This window comes from Micromys minutus (genome assembly GCF_963924665.1).
Source record: "Micromys minutus genome assembly, chromosome: 1".
NCBI classification, from domain to species: Eukaryota; Metazoa; Chordata; class Mammalia; order Rodentia; family Muridae; genus Micromys; species Micromys minutus.
Window position 1 is genome coordinate 221,146,973 of NC_137969.1, and position 26,693 is coordinate 221,173,665.

The window sequence follows — 26,693 nt, forward strand, 5'->3', positions numbered from 1 at the left end:
GCTAAAATAATCATATAGATAGATAGATAGATATATAGATAGATAGATAGATAGATAGATAGATGATAGATAGATAGATAGATGATAGATAGATAGATAGATAGACAGAGACAGAGACAGATATAGATATAGATATAGATATGTAGATGTAGATGTAGATGTAGATGTAGATGTAGATGTAGATGTAGATGTAGATATAGATATAGATATAGATATAGATATAGATATAGATATAGATATAGATATAGATATATCCATCCTAGTGGAAATGTGGAATGTGCTCTAAACCAGAAATACGGAGAAGCTGGACAACCATAGAATTTTAAAGTAAATAAGGGACTGGGGCTGTTCATCAGTTAAGAGCACATATTCCTCTTCCAGGGGACCAGAGTTCAAGTCTCAGCATACACACCAGGGGATTGATTCACAACCATTACTCTAGCCTCTGAGAGCACCACACATACACAGCATTTGCTCACACAGACATGCACATGATTAAGAATAAAGTAAATCCTTTACAAGTATCAAGTGAATAGACAAACAGTAAGCTATGTGGAACTACTTTAGGACAGAAATGGAAAGGCAGTATCACTGTTCAGGTGATGAAATACACCCCAATGCACACACACACACACAAGTACACACATACATGTATACACTCAAGCATGTGTGCATGCACGGGCACACACACAACAAAACACCCATGAAACATGGCAGCCATGTTTGGATGCTGCACTTTGGCAGAAATGGAGTTATCAATTAAGAATGTGCAGACGTGGGGAGGATATTTTAAGTCTGAAACATATTTGGAATAGAATCAGTTAAAGACTATGACCAAAGTGCCTCTGGGATAAGGATCCCTGAAATCAAGCAACAGCTGCAGGAAATCGCCTCAGAAATGAGTCGTGAAACAGCATGCCCAAGGAGAGATGTAACAGAAGGTATGATACAAGGAGGCATGCAGGAGCAAAAGCAAGCCAGACAGCACACATGCAGAAAGAAAGCAGAAAGGAGACAATGCTGACACAGCTTTCTGCAGGGCATCCTACAGTCATGGATCAATTTCTAATTACTTAAGCAACTACTATGGGAATATGACCTATATTTAATCACCCCCAACTATCAGTGAGGCCCTGGGTTTGATCCCCAGTACTACCAAAACTGTGTTTATATGTTTTGTTTTCTAAATAAAGCCATGTTAACTGAAACTCTCAGAAAAAAAGAAAAGCCACACATATGTTAAACATTATCCAAGGCTGACTGTTGCAGGTGCAGAGTGGATTTATCCTTAGCTATCCTGTCCTCTTGAGTCCCCTTTATTGTCCACCTTTATGTGTGACCTAACAACCTTGTGACTCTTCAGGAAATTCTGTTAGAATGCACAAACAGGCCCTTTGCTTCCACCAACGCAGAGGCTAAGAATGTCATCTGATAGCATCTGAGACCAAAAGCGGAGGTTTCTAGCGTCACTGTACAACACACTACCGGAAACACATACCTGCTGCACTTTAAGCCTCTCCCTGACTAGCGTACAGATAACGGAGACTGCGGTTACTGGGCTTTGACAATTATTGGAGGGTAACCCCTAACCTAACACTCTTCTAACTCGGGCCTGGCCACATCTCACTGTTTATCTCCCCTGTGGCAACTTCCTCTCTCCTCTGTTCTTCCTCCTTTTCTTTGGTTTCTCCTAACTCCTCCCCTTCTCCACCCCAACCAGGTAACTCAAAAGCCACCTACTTCTAATCCCTCTAGTAATTGGCTGTAACCAATTTTATTTAACCAATAGTTTTAAATAAACAAACAAGGTTTGCACAACCAAAGCTCCTAAACTTGAAAAGTCACTCAAGTGACTGGAAGCCATTTGTAGGCCTAGACCTTTGGATATAGAATTTAGCATTATAATACGTAACAACAAAGCAAACCTCAACTTGTACCAAAGGATCGTAACAGTAGGGGCTGGAGAGATGGCTCAGTGTTCAGAGCTCTGGCTGCTCTTGGTCTCAAGCACCCACATGGCAATCAGGTCACAACAACCTGTGACTCCAGTTCCAGGGGATCTGACTCCTGGCTTCCTCAGGCATTAGGTACACATTTGGCATGCAGACATACACTCACTAGAAAAAACATTCAGATAGATAGGCAGACAGACTGACTGACTGACTGACTGACTGACTGCTGGGATGAAACAGTGGTGAAGAGCCCTGTCTCCTCTTCCAAAGAACCCAGGTTCAATTCTCAACATCCACAACTATCTGTAGCACTAGTTCCAGAGGATCTAGTACCTACTTCTGGCCTCCAAAGGCAATAAGTACACACATAGTATACAAACGCACACACAGACACACACATAAATAAATATAATTTTTGAAAATGTCTTGTCAGACTAGCGGCACACGCTGTTAATCCCAGCACTTGGGAGGCAGAAGCAGGAAGATCTCTGCAAGGTCAGGACTAGCCTTGTCTACATAGAGAGCTGAGGCCAACTAAGGTTAATATAGTGAGACACTGTCTGAAAACAAACAGTAATTTAATAAATAATAATAATAAATGTGTCTTTGATTTGTAATGTTCTTTGTTCTGTTACTAAAAGTTTCATGAGAGTGCTAGCACATTGGAACATGGTATTTGGGGTAGACTACATCATAGCTAGGCCTTCAGAATATGTTGAATCCCCTTTGAGGTGGCAGTCATGGGTGTATCTCAAAAGGGAAAAGCCTAAGCATGTTTGGGTGTGCCAGCCCAAGGACGGAGATATAGAACATAAAACACAGTTTTCTATTTTACATGTTTCGACCATCCTAGTTAGAGGTTGTGTACATAAAGCTAAGCTAAAATAAGCATATATCCCGGCTCTAGCCATGTTGGAGTCACATGGAGATACACTTGACCCAACCTTGATCCAGAACAACTTCTCTTGGGGTTATGGCTCCTGACACAGAGCCTAAATATAAAACTACATGTTTCTTGGTGCTTCCTGTCACATAGGAAAAACAGCTGCTGTCGAAACAGACAAGCTGTTGTACTGACATCAAGAAGAGAAGGAAAAGGGCCTTGTAAGATGTCAGGGTGCTGATCCTGGTATCCAGGGACACATCTACCCTTCTGAGGGGCTCCACAGTTCAAACCATCTACGATGCCATTAGCTAATACATCTCTTTTTATCAAAGTTAGGTAAAGTCTAAGCTGAGGTGAGTGTTGATCACATCAATGAAATTAGTTTTTAACAGTCATAAGAAAAAGACCTCTTGCTCTCTCCCCGGGACCCCTTTCAGCACGCTCCTGACTGTAGAAGGTTCAGGAAGGCTCTGGGCTGGCATCTGGTGGGCCCTCTCCTTCTCTGGTCTTGCTGCCTCCCCCTCAGGATCTGATGGGGTTTTCAAGTTGTCTGTTTCGGCTGCTCTCTTCTCATTCACTGTTTCGATTTTTGTTACAGATTGCCTGAGCTTCTCAATTGTTTTGTCCTGTGTAGGGTTAAAAGGCAGGGGAGAGATGGAGAAAAACATGCTCAAATTTTCTGGAAATAAGAGACAAGGCAACTCATCTTTCTTTGTTTTGAGGCAGGGTCTCACTCTGTAGCCCTAACTGGTCTGAAACTTGGTATATGGACCAGGATGGTTGATAGAGATCCTCTTCCATCTACCTCCTAGTGCTGGGATTCAATAAATACGTGTGATATAACTCCTGGCTCACATGACTTAAAAACAAAACATGAGAATCAGGAGGTGGTGCCTTTAATTCCAGCACTCAGGAGGCAGAGGCAGGTGGATCTCTGAATTTGAGGCCAGTCTGGTCTACAAAGCAAGTTCTAAAACAGCCAGCTTTACCTACAGAAACCTTGTCTTGAAAACAAACAAACAAAACCAAGAAACAACCCTCCCCCAAAAAAACAACCAACCAACAGAAAAAATATTCAATCTAGGGCTGGAGAGGTGACTCAGCAGTTAAAAGCACTGCCTGCTTTTCCAGAAGACTCGGATTCAATTCCCAAGCTCAAAACTGTACCTAACTTTATATATATATGTGTGTATATATATATATATATATATATATATAATACATATGTGTGTATATATATATGTATATATAATACTATACATATGTATATATATTATGCACACATATATATGTAACTCCAAATATATATTTTTATAATACTATAAAAACATTTTATAGTAAAAAATAATTAATTAAAAATAATCTATTGACTTAATAAAATACTATAGTAAAAGTTGAGTGTGCATACTTGTGACCTTAGCAATGTATAGGCTGAGGCAGGAAGAGCAGGAGTTCCAGACCAGCATGTGCTATTGGGTGAGCTCCTTTCTCAAACACTTCAGTAAAAACAAAAGAAGGAGTTGGAGAGAAGGCACCGCCCTGAGGACCTGAATTTGGTTCCTACAGCCCACATTAAGCAGCTCACAACCTCCTCTAACACTAGTTCCAAGAGATCTTGGAATGCCCTCTTCTGGCCTCTGTGAACATTTGGGTACATGTGGTACACATAAAGTAAAAATACATACAAATAAATCTTTAGAACCTAAAACAAAAAGCAGATGGTTTATAGTCGTGACGGTTTGAATACAAGTTATTTTTGAGAAGTAGTGAGCCATGCTCAGGCTTCGACAGGAGAATCATTTTATCTGGTGATTGCACAGACACCCAGTTTCCTGTAGCAGCAGTTCTCAACCTGTGGGTCAGATGACACTTTCACAGGTGTCACCTAAGACCACTGGAAAACAAATATATTTATGTTACAACTTGGAAGAGTAGCAAAATTAGAGTTAGGAAGCAACAATGAAAATAATTTTATGGTTGGGGTCACCACAACATGAGGAACTGTGTTAGGAAGGACAAGAACCTCGGTCTTATAAGCTTTAATACTATTTTGCGTGTATACAAAATTATTTCTAGCTTGTATATGCACATGCATATATATGTTCATGTGTGTGCATGTGTACATGCATAAATGTGTGAATTCATGTGTTTGTATGTGCGTGTGTGCCCTTATGCCACAGCACAGTAAATGGCCTAGAAGAAATAATGTTCTAAGGAGACACTGTGTCTCTCAATCCGACTATGAGACTATTCAAACCAACACTCCAAAGAAATGAGAATTTCCACAGAAATCTCATGCTGGGAGAGGAAAAGTCACCAGCCAGAGGGGAAACCTGTCTCCTAGGAGAAACGTTTATAGAATTCTAAGAACTTGTCACACCAATGAGACTGGGATGGGACAATGATGGGTCCATGGATCACACCTTGACCAGGAGTGTGCATATTAAACGTGCATATTTAAACTCTGTTTAAACTGCAATCGCACTTCAAGACCCCAAAGATGGACTCAGGGTGACAGCAGTCACTAGATCTCTTTGTCCTTCTTTACAATGTGGTCAAACTGAACAAATCTTTAAGCTTTCTACCCTTAGTTTGGCTCTTCTAAGTCAACACTGTTAACTGGCTCTTTTCTACCACAGAAGTCCTTTTGATCTACCCTGATCCCTCAAGAGTACCCCCACTTTATTCTGCAAACCACATGTTCCAGTATAATGAACTAACTAAGAAGTATAAGATCTCACACATGAAAACAGGAGGCAAAGCCTGGTGAGCATTTGTAAAGCCAGGTTCTGCACTTACTTTAAGGACGTTTATTCTTGTCAGTTGAGTCTTCATGTTTTTATTTGACAATTTTAAATCACTGAGCTGCTTCTGAAGTCTCTGAATTTTCTCTTCCATTCGTGGGGCTGCAGCCATCTTGGAATTCTGCTCAATATCCAGTAACATCTCTAACTGTTTGAACTTGCTGTGTCCATCTGCGTGGACAGTCTGGGTCCTTGCGTTTTCTTTTGTAGAAATTAACTGTATTGAAATTGAAAACTGTAATTTAAGATGTTTGGGGTGAGGTTTAATGATAACTGCATAAGTTTCATAGCATAAATATAAACTAATAAAATAATCAAGAAAATCAAGTATGTGTCACAATAGACTTGTCCATCTTTTCTGGGAAAAATTAAAATGTGTTAAGAACTTGAATAAAGTTTCACATGCAGTTTGATACTCAGCATAATTCATAATAGAAAAAAATAGAAATCATGCAAATATCATACTAGAATACTTCAAATATGCGTGATAAAATATACATTCCCTAGAAATTATTTTTAAAATATCTATTAAACAAAAATAATAATACAGCTAAATAAAAATATAAAAGAAACTACGCTTATTTTAATTATGTTAACATATTCATAGACTACCAGGTTGTGGTGGCACAGGCCTTTAACCCCCACACTCTGGGAGCAGAGGCAGGTGGATCTCTCTGAATTTCAGGCCATCCTGGTCTACATCGTAAGTTTCAGGACAGCCAGAGATGCACAGAAAAAAAACTTGTCTCAAAAAAAAAAAAAAAAAAAAAAAAGCATAGCTATATATAGAAACTCTGTCTCAAAAACAGTGTGTGTGTGTGTGTGTGTGTGTGTGTGTGTGTGTGTGTGTGTGATATATGCATCGAAGACAGTCAAAAGAAGCTATTCCCATAAAACAATGGTTGTCTCAAATCTTGGAATTTACTGATGTTGTGAGGTGGGTTTGTTAGATGGGGGTTCACGTATTCCTGACTGGCTTGGAACTCACCATCAGGATAGTCCTGAACTTCTGGCCTCCAGCCTCTGCCTCCAGAATGGTGAAATTGCAGGCATGTGCTGCCATGCCTGGTTTATGTGTTGCTGGAAATGGAACCCAGGGCTTCCTTTATGCTAAGCAAGTACATTACCACCTGAGCTTCTCAGCCCATGTGTTTATATTTTTATTAATTATCTGCCACCTTGCTGGAGTGTCTCATTAAGACCAATAATTTTCTTTCTTGGTATTCTGAGAATGTTGGCTATTTTAGGTCTGAGTTGGTCTCATTATATTGTTTATAATAATGTATTTCTTTTCAAGCCTCTCTTCTCCTTCCTCTTTTTCTCTGCTTTTCCCCCTCCCCTTTTCCTCTCCTATTCCCTCTCGCTGCCCTCTCCCATCCCCACTGTGGAAATCAAACCAAGGGTTTTAAATATGCTATGCACATGGTCTACTGCTGAGTTCCCTCCAAGAGTCCCTACATTTGTGATTTATTGTCTCTAGATGACAAAATATCCTTTTATATTTTCTTCTCTACTCATACAGATGGTCTTAGTTACTGTTCTATTGTTGCATAGAGACTCCTTGATCAAGGCAACTTATAAAAGAAAGCATTTAGTTGTGGGCTTACTGACAGTTCCATCATGGCAGGGACCGTGGCAGCAGGCAGGCACTTCACCAGAACAGTAGCTAAGAGCTTGTATCTTATTCACAAGTTGGAGGCAGAGAGAGACATGGCCTAGACCCAGTGACACACCTCCTCTGATAAGGCCACACCTCCTAGAGCTTTCCAAAACAGTTCTACCAACTAGGAAGCAAGCGGTCAAATATATGCATCCATGGGAGCCATTCTCATTCAAACCACTGTATTTTCACCTTCCTTAAATGAGCCTGCCTAGCTGTCTATTTTATCTTTCTAAAGAACATTTTACTAGCTTGTTTTGACATATATATTATAGATAATGAAAACATAATAGACTACAATATAATGTCATTACACTTTTTATATGCACTGAGAAACAAAAAGCATCACCAGACTTAATTGGCTGTGATGCTCACTTACTGCAGCGGTAAGGCACCACAACAACATCTCTGAAAGATGGATGCCTAAATAATTGGTTCCTGGGAGGGCAGAGGCAGGAAGAGGGATGGGAAGATTATTACTGTTTTCCTGAGAGCTTTTAAAGGGGTGGAGAAAAGGATTGCTGTTTGTGCTTTCTTCAAATTTAATAAATGGTTTAAATGTCTTGCATAGGCATGAATCATTACTGCTCAAGAGCTCTGAGAAGGCCAGGCCCACTCCATGACAGGCTTCAAACTGGCAGTTCAGGAGACAAATCTAAATCTCTGTTTCCAAGAACTGGGCAAGTCTACCTGGCCTGAGGCAAAGACGACCAGTCATCAGCAGTTTCCAGACTTCCTCAGCCTCTTCCTCAAAAAGGGTTTCCAGACCTCCCCAGCAATCATTTCTAGGCCACACACCCTAGTAATGGTTCTAGAATGTCCCCAGAGATGGAGCAAGATGAAGGTCACCTACCCTGGACTTCCCCTAATATGCTTTAAACATGGCCCGTGAGCTTACTTGGTTGTAAGACCCCAGCATGCTGGACTTCCGCAGAATAAAACACTCTGCGTTCATCATTCTTTCTCAAACCACGGAGCCTTACAGCTCAAGCTTAAACACTGTGAGGCACATTTTTTTATGTCATTTCAGAGTGAAGTTTGGCATGGTGGCACGTGCCTCTAATGGCTACAGAGGCAGGCAGATGTCTGAGTCAGAGACTGGCTTGGACTGTGTATCAAATTGCAGGGCTACATAGTGAGGCCCTGTCTCAAAACTAAAAACAAATGTCATTTCATAATATGGAGGGTTTTGCTTTGTGAGATTTGTTTAATCTTCTATGTATGAGTACTTTGCCTGTATTCATTTATGTGCCTGGTGCCTGAAGAGGCCAGGATAGGGCATCAGATCCCCTAAAACTGTTGTTCCAGTTACGAGCCATGATGTGGCTCATAAATCAAACCCAGGTCTTCTGCATGAGCAATAGTGCTCTAAACTGTGTAGTCTTGGGTGCTCTCCAGACCTAGTGAAGGAGTGTTTGTTTGTTTGTTTAAAATCTCTTCAAACAAAAAACAAAACAAATCAAGAAAACCAAACAAACAAACAGAAACCTGAATGGTCCCAGCACTTGGGGGGCAGAAGTGGGTGGATCTCTGAGTCTGAACCCAACTTGGGCTCCGTAGCTAGTTCCAGATCAGCTAAGACCACATGACACGACTGATTCCTGGCATGCCAAGGGAAAACGGCAAAAACACACTCTAATGGACGGGTTGAGAGCAACTAGTCAACATAACTGAGCAAGTGAGGTCACACTCTGAGCCAGTCTCATTCTAGAACTGTGTGCCATAGGTTTGGGCGGGGCACAGAATTCAATGAACAAGCAGCTGGCGTGCATATTTTACATACCAAAGCAGACCTGGCCTCCAGGTTCTCCCAGCATTCCTCAATCCCTACCCGGTGGTTACACAGGAATGAAGAGGAATACCTTCCATCAAGTCTGTCACAACACTTGGGATTCCTCTGAGTGCCTTTCCTGATCATCCTCACTTAAGAGTGAATTAAGGCCCGTTTTAGCCAGGGGAGTCGGTACACATCTCTAATCACAACCAGGCTAGGGAGACAGAGGCAGAGGGGACGGTAACTATAAAGTCATCCTAGGCTACAGTGAGAGTTTCAGTCTAGCTTGGATTATATTTTGTTGTTAAATTAAACTCTGTCCAAACAGAAAAAAGAAACTATTAAAAATCAGTCATATTAACAAGTGCCATCATAATGTTTACCAAACATATGCACAGTAGAATAAAAGAGAAGAAAAGAAGAGAGGGTTTTTTTTTAAAGAAAATCATAAACAATAAGGATTTGAAACATATTCCCCTTTGGCTATTCTCAAAAACATGTGTAAGTCAGATGTGCACACCTGTGATCCCAGCACTTGGGAGGCTGAGAGTTTGAGTGCACCCAAGACTACACAACAAAATGCTAACACACACACACACACACACAGGAAATACATAATTAGCATAAGCAGCTTTTGTAATGTAAAGCTATTGAGAAAACTAAATGTGATCATTCTCAGAGAAACATGTCGCCTTCTGGCAGCTCTTACTTTCTTCCTGCCCACATCTGAGCAATTCAGAGGGCAGTTGACAGCAACCTTTCCCTCCAGGTATCCCAAGGGTCTTTTCTGTTCCATGTAATTTTCTTCAGCAGCTTCTTCATAAAGGTGGTGCAGCTGCTCGAGTCTCTTGGTGAGCGTCTGAATTTCCTGCTGCAGGACTTCAGTTTTCTGCAACACATAGCATTAAATGAACACTTCCCAGTGCTTCAAGCTTCCCTTGCTATCTCAAACTGTGAACACGTTCTATTTCCACAGACCCTGCTGTGATACTGAGTTGCTGGAGAGATGAGTAGAGTTGATGTGGGCTTTTTTATTGTGTGTACGGCTGACATGTATCACCGTCACATGCATGCCCAGTGTCCAAGGATACCAGAAGACTATCAGACGCCTTGGAGTTGGAGTTACGGGTAGTTGTAAGCTACCATGTGGGTGCTAGGTTTCAGAACTGGGTTCTCTGCAGGAGCAGGAAGTGCTCTTAGTCACTGAGCCATCTCTACAGCACTGGCTGTTTGGATTTTTGAGTCAGTTTTTAAGAGTACTGACTGATCTTCCAGAGGTCCTGAGTTCAAGTCCCAGCAACAACATGGTAGCTCACAACCATGTGTAATGGGATCTGGTGCCCTCTTCTGGTGTGTCTGAGGACAGCTACAGTGTACTTACATACATAAAATAAATATATCTTTAAAAAAAAACAGAAAAGAAATAAGTAGAAAAATCTTCATATACAAAGATAAGATATATTCATAGTGCAAAATAAAGTTGTATAACAATTTTGTTGTTGTTTGTTGTTACAGGGTCTTCATATGGAGCCCAGGCTGCCCTACAGTTCATAGTCTCACCCTTGCCTTGGATTATAGGCATGTACTATAATGACATGTACATGTCATGCCTAGCTAATATAGTACTAATTAGGTTAATACTTACTGAATTTATCCTGAACTATACTAAGCATGTATCATGTGTTAACCCGTTTAAGCAGGACTGACATCTCTTAATTCCAATTTACAAATGGAACTAACACACAGTGGACATAAACAACCTGCCCAAGAACACACAGCAGGGCTCTGTGCTCTGACCAAGCTATGGTGTCTCCAGTACAGTTAAGAACGACTTGTTCTCTCCTTCCAGTTAGTAATAAAAAGGCAATCAAAATGACAGTGCAGAGCTGGAGACGGACCATCCCGTACTCACTGGCCACCCGGCGCGGGTGTGGGAGGCACAGAGGTTCCGGTGCTCACTAAGAAGCATCAGGAGGCAGGAATGTTAGGCACTCAAGGTCATCTCTTCAAATGGAGAGATGTGTAACCTGTTTCCTAACCAGAAGGCTGAGAATGAATGTGATTAATAGCCCGGTGACCTTTGCACTGTGTGGCCAAGATGACCAAATCACACCCTCCCCTAGACTGTCACCGTGAGCTTGTCAGTCTAGAGAACCCATCTTCATGGAAGATATTGCTTGTAGCCGAACCCATGTCTTAAGCTTTATTGTGCACATGGGACTGGGTTAATTATCACCAGGAAAGTATTCGCCAACTGGTGCTGTGTTTAAATATGCCCAAAATAAGCCCGTTAGGATCAGACTCGGAGTTTGAACCGACACCAGCTCCTGAACTGTGCTGGACCGAGCTACCTCCCTGCCTCCCTTGGATCGTCACTCTGTGGTGCTGCTGTGGTAATCGCAGAGATGTTCACATCAGGCAGTTCACAACCATCTGTTACACCATTGTCTGGTTTCTATAGGCATGCACACAAGTAGCCCATATTTACATAGACACATATACATAAATAAAATAATAAAAACAAATCTTTAAAAAATATCATAAACGAGCCGGGTAGTAGTGGTACAGGACTTTAATCCTCGCACTCAGGAGGCAGAGGCAGACAGATCTCTGTGAGTTAGAGGCCAGCCTGGTCTACAGAGTGAGTTTCAGGACATCTGGGACTCCACATAGAAACCTTGTTTTGGAAAAATTACAAATGAAGCCGCAGAGCTCACTAATTGGCTAATGTCAAATCTACATATTAAACTAATAAAATTGGGGTGCTGGAGAGAGGACTCAGATTGTAAAATGTATGCTGTCCAAGTTGGAATTCTCATCACTCATATAAAAAGCTTAGCGTACATCTGTAAGTCAAGTGCTGGAGGCAGGCAGATCCCTAAAGCCCTAGTCAGTGAACATCCCCAGGGTCGGCCTCTGGCCCCCACATGCACTGACACACACATGTACTGGCACACACACACATGTACTGGTACACATATGCACTGACACATATACATATATATTCACATATTTAGGTGCACTCCCACAAACATATACATAAACAAAACATTCAGCCAGATAATAGTGGTACATGCCTCTAATTCCAGAAGGGAGATCTCTGTGAGTTCGAGGCCAGCCTGGTCTACAGAACAAATTCCAGCATAGCCAGGGCTACACAGAAAAACCCTCTCTTGAAAAACCTAGAGAGAGAGAGAAGAGATAGAAACAGAAACAGAAACAGAGAGAGGGAAAATAGAAAGGGACAAAGAAAAAGAGAATTCAATTGGAAAGAATAATTTTTCTGAGCACACTTACACATTTCCACAACTGTTCATTTGTGCCCATTTCCTTGATCCTCTCTTTCACGGCCTCTTCTGTGGCTAGGATGGGGCTGATGCTGTCACTCAGCAGAGTAGCCAACTGACCAAGGAAATCCTGGTGGTGGGACTGCTCAGGTGTGGTTTCCCAGCTGCAGGAATGTGGAGCTCTCTCCGTCTCAGATGTAGGCTTTTCTTTGTGGATCAAATCTTGTTGACATTTATCGCCAGTGGTTTGCCCATCAGCTGGGCCTTCGGAGTAAACAACACTGTCTCTCTCCAAGCTGTGGTCTCTATCGTTGTCCTAAATGTACCAACACAAGGATTACACTTTTCACTTGAAACTTGATGTGAAAATATCTATGTCCCTCCTTATGAACTGTGACTTCAGTATTAACACACCACCTCAGGAGGAAAGGCCTTTAATTTGAAACATTAGAGTCCCACAAAAAAACAAGGGCACTGACTTAAAAGAAGAGACAGTAACAGCAAAAGGGAGGAACTGAAACAGCCATTGTGGGAGCAAACTCTACAGAACATTCAGGCTCACGGCGTTCAAGGAATTTTAAGTTGTAATTTTAGTTTATGATGTTTAATTATTTATTGTTATGAGGGAGGTGGCATGTACCACTGTATACATATGGGGACCAGAGGACAACCTGCAAGAATCCCTTTTCTCCTTTTATCACATAGTTCGGGAATCAAAATCAAGTCAACAGACTGGTACAAAATGTGCCTTTACCTGCTGAGCCTGCGCACTGGCTTTTTTTTTTTTAAGATTTATTTATTTTATGTATATGAGTGCACTGTAGCTGTCTTCAGACACACCAGAAGAGAGCATCAAATCCCACTACAGATGGTTGTGAGCCACCACCATATGATTGCTGAGAATTGAACTCAGGACCTCTAGAAGAACAGTCAGTGCTCTTAACCACTAAGCCAACTCTCTGATTTTTTTTTTTTTTTTTTTTTTTTTTTTGTGTTCATGTTTTTGTTTTTTTGTTTTGTTTCGTGTTTGGTTGGTTGTTTTTTTTTTTTTTTTTTTTTTTTTTTGGTTTTGTTTTTTGAGAGAGGTGTTTGGTTTAGGGCCTGGACAGGGGACTGAAGTGCATATTTTACATATCAAAACAGACCTGGCCTCCAGGTTCTCCCCAGCACCTCTCAGTCTCTACCTGGCATACCCTGCCTCCAACTTTGAACTTTTCAGTCCAGGGGCTAGGCTACCCTTCCCCCAGAGGCTCCTCCTCATCTCTCTCTCTCTCTCTCTCTCTCTCTCTGTGAGATGCACCCCCTTTTTTTCTTTTTCTCTCCCTCCCCACCCTTTTCCCCATGATGATTTCCTTGGTCTCAGTGAGATCAGCTTCCCAACAAACCAGCCTTTAATATAATCTCATCGGGCTTGAACTGGCCTGTTTCACCGGTGGTGGAGAAATAACCTATCAAGAAGGCCTTGCTGTATAGTTCAGGCTAGAGAGCCTTTCCTGGCGCTGGGAATGTAGTTGTATGCCACTATACCCAGGTGGAAAGGAGAATTTTGTAATTCATAATAAAATAACTGATTTGGGCAAGGGTCACCAATGAATATTAAAATGGTTAGGTAAAGATCTGTCAAGGAAGCGTGTTTTCATGAAGAATTTTTATACTCATGTCGGGCTGAAACTGTAGCTCAGTGGTAGCGTTAGGTGCTCACCTAACATTCTAAAGGCCCTAAGTTCAAACCCCAATACTGCAAGAAAGAAAGAACCAGTGCTTAACAAATGTAACGGCCTCGATAATGTAAGTGAAAGAAGTCACATCTCTTCCTCCTGGCCTATTTCTGCTGCAAAGATGACGAGGGTAAAGGAGAATGCTGAGCTTTTCTTACTTAAAAATCTTTTCTGCTGGGCTGGAGAGATGGCTCAGCGGTTAAGAGCATTGGCTGCTCTCATCCAGAGGTCCTGAGTTCAATTCCCAGCAACCACATAGTGGCTCACAACCATCTGTAATGGGATCCGATGCCCTCTTCTGATGTGTCTAAAGACAGTGTACTTATATGCATAAAATAAATATTCTTTAAAAAAAAATCTTTTCTGCTGTTGCACATGTAATGATGCGTGGGTGAATGCAGACAGCCGGCGTGTGTGTCGCGGTGTGAGGATTGAGGCCAGAGGACAACTTTTAGAGCTGATCTTCCCCTTCCACCATTAGATTTGGGGATTGAACAGCAAGATCTACTATCAGCAGAGAGCCCCGGCTGGTCCGACTAAGCTCCTCCCATGGGAGGAGTCCACCTTGATGAGTCAAATTCAGTTGTCCTGCGGTTTTTGTTGCTGGGTGATGTTAAGAGATTAAAAGAAGTTACGAAGAATAATGGAGGGAATGGTGAGTTTGTATCACTAAAAACCTGGAGGGGAAAGGAGCAGGGAAGAAAAGCTAGACCTGCTTAGATTCCAGTTCTTGGAGATCTTTGTTTTTTTTTTTTTTAAGGAGAGATTTGTAGCAAAAGTTCAAAAGGGGGCAAGGTGTTAAAATCTTGAGATGCAAATAAAAATTGGAATTACACTGAAAGTAGTTGCTGATGTGTGTGTGTGTGTACGCGCGCTATATACACATGTTGATGAGACAGGCTGACTCCATGACAGACTTTAAATGGGCAATTTAGAAGATCAGGCCTAAAAACCCAGGTTTCAGGCACTGAAGCCAGAAACTGCCCTGCTGCCTGGCCTGAAGCAAGGGCAATGGGTCAGCTGCAGTTTCCAGCCCTCACACCCCAGAAATAGTTCTGGAATGTCCTTAAGAGATAGAGCAAGATAAGGCCACCTACCCTGGAATTTCTGAACTACAGACTCCAGCCCCCATACCTCAGTAATGGTTTTATAATCTTTCTGAGAGATAGAGCAAGGTAAGGTCACCTACCCTGGAATTCCCCTAATGTGCTTTAAATTGAGCCTGTGAGCTCACTCAGGTGTCTCTCTGTCTCGGTAATGGGAGACCCCAGCATGCTGGACTTCTGCAGAATAAAACACTCTGCATTTACACACCATTTGAGTCTGGGGTACCATTCTTCGGAGAATTGTGAACCCTTACAATGTTTATGCAGATGTCATAGCTGTGTGTGTGTGTGTGTGTGTGTGTGTATGTGTGTGTGTGCACAGATGTGCATGGCTGTGTGTGTGCAGATATGCATGGCTCTGTGTGTGTGCACAGATGTGCATGGCTGTTTGTGTCTGTGTGCACAGATGTGCATGGCTGTGTGTGTGCAAATGTGCATGGCTCTGTGTGTGTGTGCAGATGTAGATGGCTCTGTGTGTGTGCACAGATGTGCATGGCTGTGTGTGTTTTTGTGCACAGATGTGCATGGCTATGTATGTGTATGCAAATGTGCATGGCTGTGAGTGTGTGTACACAGATGTACATGGCTGTGTGCGTGTGCACAGATGTTCATGGCTGTGTGTGTGTGTATATATATGCAGATGTGCATGGCTGTGTATGTATGTGAAGATGTGCATGGCTGTGTGTGTGTGCAGATGTACATGGCTCTGTGTGTGTGTGTGCACAGATGTGCATGGCTGTGTGTGTGTACACAGATGTACATGGCTGTGTGTGTGTGTGTATGCAGATGTGCATAGCTGTGTGTTTGTGTGACAGGTGTGCCCTGCTGTCACTCTCTTCTTTACCCCTTTGAGAAAGGGCATCTAATGAACCTGGCAACCAGAAAACCACAGACATCATCCAGACCTTCCCTGTTCTGTGCTGGAGATGTAGGCATGCCTGACCATGCCTGGCTTGTTACATGGATGTTAGGATCCCAACCCTGGTCCCCGAGCTTGCACAGCAAGCATTCTTAATTGCTGGACCATCTCTTCAGCCCTTGGGTTGTCCCCTGCATGGGATCTCCCATCAGCTGAGTCACACAGGTCCTTGTTTTACATACTAAATTGTGATGGTCTGAGAAGCTCACAATAAACATTCACAGATCCCTGTCCAATGGTCTGCCTCCTCCCTTCTCTTTCCAGTGCCCTTCCTTCTGGAAAATCTATAGAGCTGGACGTCAATGGCCAAAGGTGGTGGCCCACCAAGTCTGGTCTACACCCAAGGACTGGAAGCCCAGTGTATTCAGAAGCAGGAGATAATGTGAACCACAAACGGACAACCCCAACCCGAAGCCTGGTGTATTCAGCAGCTTGAGCCAATCTCAACAAGAAACTGATGACTCCAACCTCTCACTTCCTCATGCCTCCAATCGTTAGCTCATGGCCCCATTCCTCGCCACCTGGCAGTCCCAATGGCATCGGTCCACCATGCTTCTTTGGGTCTTCCATTCACAAGAGGACTGGCACCCTACCAACCCTTTTCTCCTGGGGAAATAGAAACTTACTCTCACCTTCACTGGGAAAATATCCAAGGACTCTTCCGGTCCTTTCCGATTCATACGGGGAGAGACTCTGCTGGGGCTGGATCGCCTTTTCTGCAGAAGCCCTGCCTTTGGCTCGGCCAGCTCCCTTCCCACCAGGTGTTCCCTGGGTAGGACAGCAATGGTCAACAACACAATGAAACCAGCTCAACCAATTTTCAGTATGGCTAAAATAATTTTTTTCTGAGACAAAATTTCTCTGTTAACATCCCTGATTGCCATCGAACTTATTTTGGGCGGGCTGAGGGGGGAGGTGGGGGGATGGGGTAGGGAGTGGGGGGGGTTGAACTCAAAAAGATCTACCTGCCTCTGTCTCCCAAGTACTGGGATCAAAGGTATGCACCATCCACACCCAGCTCTACTTTTTTAAAAATTTCACATCTGAAATACATCATTATATAACTGAATCAAGTAAAAACATCTAACAAATTTATAACTTTAGCAGCACTATAAGAAAAGAGACAGGATGAAACAGAAACAAAAAAAAAAAAAACCCTAGAATTCTAATAAAAATCAAAGACATTCACCAAAAATTCAAGGTTTCTTTAGCTTATAGGTCACATTTTTTAGGGCAGGAATTCAAGATAGAAACCTGGCGACAGAAACTGAGACCATGAAGGAACACTGCTTCCTGACTCGCTCCCCATGGCTTGCTCAGCCTGCTTTTTTTATAGAACCCAAGACCCTGTGCAATCCCATATCAATCATCCATCAAGAATATGCCCCACAGACAGCCCAGGCTTATGGTGTAATTGTCTCAATTGAGGCTTCCCTCTTCCCAAACTATCCTTGCTTATATCAAGTTGACAGAAAACAAAAATTATTAAATGTTTTAAAAATTAACCAGCACATTCCAAAGTATCAGGTATTCAGTGAAATTCCATTAAATTATCTGATCAGGAATATGGCTTAAATACAATTTGAAAACATATGATGAAAGATATATATATATACACATACATACTCCCTACCTTAAACGGTTCTCTAGGTCTATAACTCGCTCAGTTAGATCCCAGTTGTATCTTACAAAATATTGAGAATTTGTGTTTTTCAAAATCTTAAACTTCATTAGAGCATCAATAAGGTCCTGAAGGTTCTTGATGTCATCTCTCAGGGATATTATCTGTACCGCCTGCTGGGCATTAGTTTCTTTGTAACTCTCTAACTCAGTCTTCATCTCTTGCAAAGATGTTTCTTTCATGTAGAGTTTGCTTTGAAGATTTCTCAGCTAAGGGGTAGGGGAAAGAAAAGTTAGTGAAAGTAACTTCTTGCTTTAAATACCATGATGTTAAGTCACTGTGAATATAAGTTACACATTGCTAGAGAATAAAATGAAGCCTTTCACATCTTTTCCTTAACAGTGTATCTCAATGTTTAAAAGACCTTTAAAATAAAACACAATGGCACAGTGAGTTTGAAACAAACAGTTTATCAACATTTAAAACTGTGTGAGCCTTTAGTACTTCCATAACTATTAAGTTACAGGAATAATGGATTTGGGGATTTCTGCCAAAAAGGAGCAATGCTATCACCTTAGATGCTTTCTGGTGAGCGGCTCACACACAGGCAGTAACCCCCGGTCTGTCTTAGTCCCTGAACTCATTTGCACTGGTAGAAAAATAAAAGGGGGAGAATCTAAAGGAAGAGCAAAGATGTATGGCTGACTGTTGCTGGGCATAGTGGCACCTGCTTTTAAACCCAGCACTTGGGAGGCAGAGGTAAGAGGATCTCTGTGAAGTCATAGGCCAGTCTGATCTACACAGTGAGTTCCAGGACAACCAGGGCTATGTAAAGAGACTGTCTCAAACAAAAGTGGGGTGGGGGCTAGCTGTGAAATGAAAGAGAGAGATGGCTTGGCGGTTTAAAGAACTGGTTGAACTTCTGGAGAACCCAGGTTCAATTCCAAGCATCCACATGATACCTCCCAACCATCTCTAACTCCATTTCCAGGGGAACTCACACCCTCTTCTGGCCTCCATGGACACCAGATCTGTGTGTGTGTGTGTGTGTGTGTGTGTGTGTGTGTGTGTGTAATAAAATTCAAAATTATTTTAAAAGACAGATAAAGGGGAGAAAAGACCATAAACTTATAAAGAGAAGCAGGAAAGATGGCTCGCTGGAAGAAAAAGAAAGGCAGAGGGCAATGAAAGAGGCCACCAGTGGGGTGTGATGGCTCATGCCTGCAGGAAAATAAGGGTGCTCAAGGCCAGCCAGGGCTATATAGTGAAAGCCTGTCAGTAATAATAATAATTGTTAATAATAATAATGTTATTATATGATAATTATATTAGTTATTATTAATAATAAGCAATAAATAGAGCCACAGTGACAGTTTTAAGCCTGTGCTTGGAACTGAAATTGTTTAACAACTTTAAAATCTCAGGGGTTGAAATCCAGGTGTGTTTCATTTTGTTTCCCAACATTTATTTTGTGTTTGCTCTCACTGGTTCAAATGTCTACATGATAGAATAGATAGATAGAAAACACCTGTGTGTTTTCAGGGCGCTTTCTCTGAGCTGCATCAGCAGGACAGAACATGGTCCATGCTGCTGACTAGTCCTCCAAGGGCTAAGAAGCTCACCCCACCAGAGCCCAGAATCCCAGACAACCCAGAAGACAGCCACAGCACAGTGTTAGTGGCATTAGACACCAAGCTAACTCCACGGGCATCTCTCCTCTCTCCTTGGACAGGTAAGAACATGGCTCTAGTAAGCAGCCACTGGCTCACACTTATGTGACCAAGGATATACACCAGCCCTAGGTGGTCAGAGCTCCAGCTAGCATCATGTTTTATGAAGCAACTGCAACTTTGTCTTTCTGGATGTTTACTACCTGAGAGGCTGCTCCTCTACAGAAATGACCATGGAGACCAGCTAATTCCTCCCCCCCCCCCCCATGATGTACCTAATAGACACACAGAGGTTTCAGACTGTTGTGATGGTAAGTGTGGCTCCCTAGTGCATTCACAGCCACCTGAACCCTGCTTTTCTGTATGTCTGAGAGTCAGTCATGTCTTCATTCCCTCACCACTCCTGGTCAGGATTGCAGAGCCAAGCCACAGGGCTAGGGTGCTTGACCCAACATCTCCGTGTTTGCTAGTAAATAAAACACACTCCATTTTAGATCTACAGTGAATGTCTAAGCGTTCTGTGAAATTTCACACGGAGCATGGCTCTGCAGCCCTCGTGTAGAACACCTAGCTTATTGGGGTAAAGGGAGAACAGACGCTAGACTCAACAATGATTTCATTAAAACTCTAGGGGAATTCGACCGACCAAAGCAAACATGTGAAGGAAAGCCTGGAACACCCCCCGCCCCCAGGGCCCAGACACATTTCCCTCCTGCCTTGTGCTGTGCTCTAGAAATGCAGTTTGCTAGTGAATAAATTCAAATTGGGGTCTTTCTGACAGACTGTCCTGAGGGACTGAAGGAGTGTGTGATGATGGGGATAGCGGCTCAGCATAGTCACCTCCCTTACCTAGGAAGTCCTTTGGCACAGGTTAAAAGCACCCACTAGGGGCCGGAGAGATGGCTCAGCTGTTAAGAGCACTGGCTGTTCTTCCAGAGGTCCTGAGTTCAATTCCCTGCAACCCAACTGTAATGGGATCTGATGCTCTCTTCTGCTAGGGACAGCATACCATGACAGTGATTGTCTGCAGCAGGCAGGGATGGAAATATCTCAGTAGCTCTTTTTTTTTTTTTTTTTAAAGTTGTTCCCATTTCTCCTAACCTTAGCCCTGGACAACAGCTGTATAGATTTCATTTGTGTGTGACTGCTTTTCAATGGGCCTGGTGTGCATATCCTCTTATATCTGACTTTCCTACTCCCTTCTCCTGCTCTGGTGAATTCTGTGAAACTAGATGTTCCTTGATGTAATGATTCCTAAACAATAAAAAATTGAGGCACAGGGGCCCAGCACAGCACAGTCCTAATGGCCCAGGTGCCTGCTGTGTGTTCTCATCTTGGAAACAATGTAACAACTGTTACAATGGCAGTTTCAGATTAATGCTTGACTTGCAAAGAAAGTTTGAAGAAATTATTAGAAAATGAAATAGAGCCAGCATTGGGAACCCAAGAAAGGAAAGAGCTATTGAAGGTATAATAATCTCAAATTGTACACATTTGAGAATGGTTCCTGGATAAGAAAGTACAGAATGCATAAAATCTTATACTAGTAAAACTAAGTCAAAACACTGGGACTCTGAGGAGAGTCATTGTGTGCAATGTGCAGAAGCAGAAAGCTGGAGGAACTACTAGGTTAAGGTTTAACTTGAGTCTCTCTGGCCACTGCCTGGCAGATTTGCCCGTGTTGTTTATCATTAGAGCTTCACAGGAAAATGCAAGCAGCTGACCTCGGAGCTCGAAGTATAATAAGTTAGAAGATAAAGTTTAAATAATTATAAGTTTGCAATTATTATTATTATTTTGGCCACAGGCCTGGGAATGGGGAAAGCTTGAAACATTGAGGAACAATTGTAATTCTTGATTCTTTGTGGGATATGGTTATTCTTTTGAATTTGATTTGGCAATGATGATACAAAGTCTCTTTTTCCTACCTGCTTTTGGAGTATCCATAAAAGACTGGGACAAGAAAAAAGCAAGAGAGCAAGAGCCAGTGGAGAGAGGGTGAGGAGAGTGTGTGGCGAGTGTGTGTGAGTGAAAGGAGAGTGCATGTGGTATGTGTGTGAGGTGTGTGTGAAGCGTGTGCGTGTGAGTGAACGGGGAATGCACAGAGGTGTGTAGGAGTGTGGAAGTTCAAGAAAAGAAAAGCACACAGAAGAAAAGCAGAGCATGTAGAATAGAGTGTGTGCACAGCCTCAAGCTGTGAGCCAGCCAGAGAGAAAAAGCAGAACAGAGCTGGGGGGGTGAGAGAGAGAGAGGGAGAGAGAGGGAGAGAGAGGGAGAGAGAGGGAGAGAGAGGGAGAGAGAGAGAGAGAGGGAGAGAGGGAGACAGAGAGAGAGAGAGAGAGAGAGAGAGAGAGAGGGAGAGAGAGAGGGAGAGAGGGAGAGAGAGAGAGAGGGAGAGAGAGGGAGAGAGAGAGGGAGGGAGGGAGGGAGAGAGAGGGAGAGAGCAACTTTAACCTTTGAAAATTTGCCTGTCAGTTTGTATCTGAAAAGTTGTCTGTGTCTGTTTCTTATGTGCCTTCCAGATATCCCTGCTTCTAGTAGAGAACTCTGATCCTGTGTAGAGGCTGGACCCCAACCCTCTTCTAGTGCATCTGAAGACAGCTACAGTGTGTGTGTGTGTGTGTGTGTGTGTGTGTGTACATATACATATATATATATATACATGTGCATATATTTATATATTTGGTGTTTATATGCATGTGTATATATACATATGTGTATATATCCTATATATATGTGTATTTATACTATATACACATGTGTATATACTATATACATATCTGTGTATATACTATATACATATGTGTGTGTAGTATATAAACATATATGTGTATATACTATATATACATATATGTGTGTATATACTATATATACATATATAATAAATCTTTTAAAAAGATGTATTTATCTTATGCATGAGTACAGTGTCGCTATCTTCAGACACACCAGAAGAGGGCATCAAATCCCATTACAGATGGTTGTGAGCCACCATGTGGTTGCTGGGAATTGAACTCATGACCTCTGGAAGAGCAGTCAGTGGTCCTAACTACTGAACCATTTCTCCACCCCCCAAAATAAATCTTAAAAATAAATAAAAGCACCCACTAATCTTGCAAAAGAGCCAGGTTCTACTTCTAACACCCAGTACCCACGTGATGGTCTGTCTGCAACTGTAGTTCCAGAGGGTCCCACACCCTCTTTCAGCCACGTCTGCATGCAGTCAAACACCCATACAGATAATGATAAGTCTTTAAAGCACACTGTATTTGTATTCAACTTACAGTATTTGACTTTATATGTTACCTGTGACTTCTTAACTCATTATTCCTGCAGCCCGCCTATGCAAGAGTTTTATCTCAATACCACATTTTCTAAACTAGTCCACACAAGCACCGACTGAACAGGCTCACATTTATTCTTCCTATATCTGGCCTTACCCAAATATAGCTCTCCTGCACCTGTTTCTCCACTATAGGGCAGAAACACATTGCAATTATTTTTTTTCTATTACACAAAGAGATAAGTTTAATTATAACAAAAAATTGAGATGCATGCTGGGAAGGGGAAAACTGCCTTATCAAGACAATTGGGTCCCCTGTGGGACTAAATGTAGGTTGCCTGGGAAGCAAGAAATGACTCATGCCTGCGCTCAGGTATCTTGCTGCAATCGCTAAACTTCCTTTTATAACATGAAGATGTTCATGAGGATACTGTGTAATAATAATTGTCACTAAATTTGTAGTTCTGAGACAAGGTCTCATTAGGCAATCCAGGCTGAACGTATTATCTTATTTATGTAGGCTTCTGAGTACTGGGCTAGGAGTGTGTAACCATGCCTGGCTTGAACCTTATTTTTAACATTATATTTATTTGTGTGGTGTTGATGTTGCTGCTGGTGGTGGTAGTGGTTGTGTGTATGTGTGTGTGTGTGTGTGTGTGTGTGTGTGTGTGTTGTACCTTGATACTAAAGTTGTAATCTACCATGTCAGGACAGCTTGGTGCAAAATGGAAGACTCCCTTTTCTTAGTGAGGCTTCCTCTTTTCTAGCTGATCTGGGGAGCCCAACCCCAATCTTTTATCTGAGCAATATCACATAATCTTTGGCAAAATTACACGTTTAACTTTCTGGAATGCCTCTTCATGCAAATGAGGGGTCCCCGGAACCTTAAACCTCAGCCAATGAAATTTCACCCTAAGAGGAACCCCTTCCCACTTTCCAGGGTTCATGTGCATGTGTGTGTGCTTATGAATATTGTATGTATGTGTGTGCACATGTATATGTATACGTATACATCCTTTGGTTATCCCTGAATAAAGTTTATGCACATAAGCTGGTTTGTTGAACTTCATTTTTAAAAGCTGCTTCATTGAATGGTGTCTAAGAACGCTGTAACACTAACATCCTTTGAGAAGGCCTTCTCCCTCCATTCACTGCCACAACTGGATCCTGCTAGCCCACCCGTTCGCTTCATCCTTCCCCATCTGGTGTGCTGTGTGTAGCAGTGCCTGGGCTCACCGAAGGAAGAAGCAGAAAACAGAACGGGGTGTGTGTGTGTGTGTGTGTGTGTGTGTGTGTGTGTGTTGTGTGTGTGTGTGTGTGTGTGCGAGAGTGCGTGCTACAGCACACATGCAGAGGTCAGAGGACAGCCTGCAGGAGTTAATTTTTCTTTCCACCATGTGTGTCCTGGATGAAACTTTGGTTGTCAGTCCTGGCAACAGACTTGTCTTCACTGAGCCGTTTCTCTGGCTTTGACGTAAATGCCAACAGGGCTCTTGCTCTCTTGCCTTCTTGTAGTTGCTCTGTCTTCCTGTCCCCTCCCCCTATATCCCATTTCCCCTCCCCCCCTTCCACCTGTTCATGGTGGCCTCTGCTTCTCTACTCTCTCTTTCTCTGCATTTCCCTGTTTCTACTACCCTTTCAACTCCCCTGAATAAACTGTATCCTATACTAAAAAAGCCAATGGGAGCTATGGAGTACTTCTTGAGGGAGGATATACAGTTGGAGATCAAACCCAGAAGCATGCGCACTGCTCAGCACGCACCTCACTGCTGAGTTACATCCCTAGGCCCTGTGCAGACCAGTCTGGCCTCTGAGGTACTCCTCCTTCTGAGGCTTCCTGAGCACTGAGTTTACAGTGCATACCACCTTTCCTGTCTAGAATTTTTTTAAATGTATATAAGTATCTAAAACCGTGTCAAAATGATAAGAACCTTTTGCTTTTTTTTTTTTTAATGTGCACAGAGAGTAGCTTCAAAAAAACACTTTGAAAGCCAGGTGTGGTAGTGTCGTGAGCTGGTGGTATGTGCCTGTAGCCTGAGCTACTTGTGATCCTAGAGGGGAGACTCAATAGAGTCCATGAGTTTAAGGCTAGCTGGGGTCACACAGTGAGACTCCGTCTCAAAACAAGGGACCAAAGAAAATCTTTGAAATTCTTGAGAATAATTTCCATATTTCCTTTAAGCAAGGCACCTGGAACCTTTCTTGACAGTTTGGCTTAAAAGTTTTTTAAGGCTCAGGAAGATGGCTTGGTAGATAAGGGCACTGTCAACAACCTAAGCATCAGCCCCAATGGGGGATGTCAACCCACAGGGGGAAAGTCGAGAACTCTCTCCAGCACTCGGGAACTGAGGCAGGAGGATTGCAAGTTCAAGGCCAGCTTGAGTTACATGCTGAGAGTCTTAGACAAACAAAAGAGCACAGACCCCGACAACAGTTCAGTTGGTAAAGTGTCTCATATGTGTGGTGGGTGAATACACACACCAAACATACTATTGCTACTACTACAAACTGCATCCGACTCCAACTAAACAAGACCACAAACGCTTCAAGTGTTATCACTGAGACATACTGTAGTGAGAAGACTGACTACATGTTGTCCCCATGTCTTTGTCATTCATACAGTCCATGCCATGGCCTGGTGGAAGGAGTAGGCCTGGATCCTGCAGGCTGAGCTGTGATATTTACTAATGTTTTTCTCTCTGCTCCTTCTCTCCTCATCCCAAGCCTGGGTTGGCTTTCACATCAAGAACAAATGAGGACTCTATCCCTATACTATAGGAAATCTAATCTCTCAGGAACATACTTCCTGGCTCCTTATCAAATATGACAGCTAGGACAAATGTTTTATTAACTTAGTTCTTGAAAACCCATTTGCTGTGTTATTAATTATAATGCTAAGAAACTGATGAGCTGGTCTGTCTTTTGTCAACTAAACTAGAGTCACCTCAACTGAAAAAAAAAAAAAAAATGCCTCCATTAGATTGCCCATAGGCAAGTGGGGGAGGGGGATTTTCTTGATGAATAATTTATGTGGGAAGGCCCAGCTCACTGGGGGGCAGTGCCACCCCTGTATAAGAAAACAGGCTGAGCAAGGCTTGGAGAGCAAGTCAGTAGGCAGCATTCCTCCATGGTCTCTCCTTCAATGCTTGCCTTCAGGTTCCCACTGATCTTTCCGATGGACTCGTGATGTCTAAACTGAAACCAACCATTTCTTCCCCACGTTGGCCTTGGCCATGGCGTTTATCACAGCAATAATAGAAAGCAAACTAGGACAATATATATATTATTCTGTTTTGGTTTGTGGGTGTGTGTTGTACATTGACATGTGTTTCATGATCATGTGTATGTGACTTGGGATATGCCCAAGTGTGTGTGTACTGCAGAAGCCAGAGGTCAGTTAGCTACCTTCCTCCCCTCACATGCTCTGCTCTTTATGTTTTAAATCTTCATTATTGTTGTTACTGCTGCTATTGCATGTGTGTGCATGTGTACATATGCACAGTATATGTTTCTGTAGAGACCAGAGGGCAACTCTGTGAAGTCTTTCCTCTCCACTTTACACAGTACAGTGGTTTGAATGAGAAATGTCCCCTAAGGCTCGTGTATCTGAACACTTGGCTCCCCCCATTAGCAGAGTTGTTTGGGGAGGCTGTGGAGCCTTTAGGTGGTAGAGCCTTGCTGGAGGAAGTATGTCACTGTGGGCTTTGAGAGTTTGCAGCTTCAGGCCACTTTCAGTTGGATGTCTGAGTCCCGTATGCTGTTGAGGTGTGATCTCTTAGCCTTCCGTTCCTGCCACAATGGCTTCCTCGACACGATGGAAAGTTAGCCCTCTGGAACTGTAAACTAAATAAGTTCTTAAGTAGCGTTTGGTCGTGGTTTTTTACTACAGCAGTGAAGAAGTGACTCATGGATTCCGGAGATCAAACTTAAGCCATTGGGCTTACCTTGTTAGGTAGATACCTTGGCCAGCCGTGCCATTTCATCGGCCCCTCCACCTTCATTTTTGAAACAAGGTC

At 42.6% G+C, this 26,693-nt stretch overlaps 1 protein-coding gene across 1 annotated transcript in view; it reads right to left on the reverse strand.

The window, feature by feature from the left end:
- The window catches only part of LOC308423428 (uncharacterized protein), a gene marked incomplete at both ends in the record, with an annotated part of 34,607 nt that overhangs the window by 2,329 nt on the left and 5,585 nt on the right, over positions 1-26,693 (reverse strand). The window contains 6 exons of the mRNA XM_080920123.1: positions 3,246-3,464; positions 5,638-5,844; positions 9,786-9,965; positions 12,374-12,679; positions 16,739-16,874; positions 17,740-17,996. Coding sequence (XP_080776249.1) covers positions 3,246-3,464; positions 5,638-5,844; positions 9,786-9,965; positions 12,374-12,679; positions 16,739-16,874; positions 17,740-17,996 — 1,305 coding nt within the window. The remainder of the gene's footprint in view (positions 1-3,245; positions 3,465-5,637; positions 5,845-9,785; positions 9,966-12,373; positions 12,680-16,738; positions 16,875-17,739; positions 17,997-26,693) is intronic.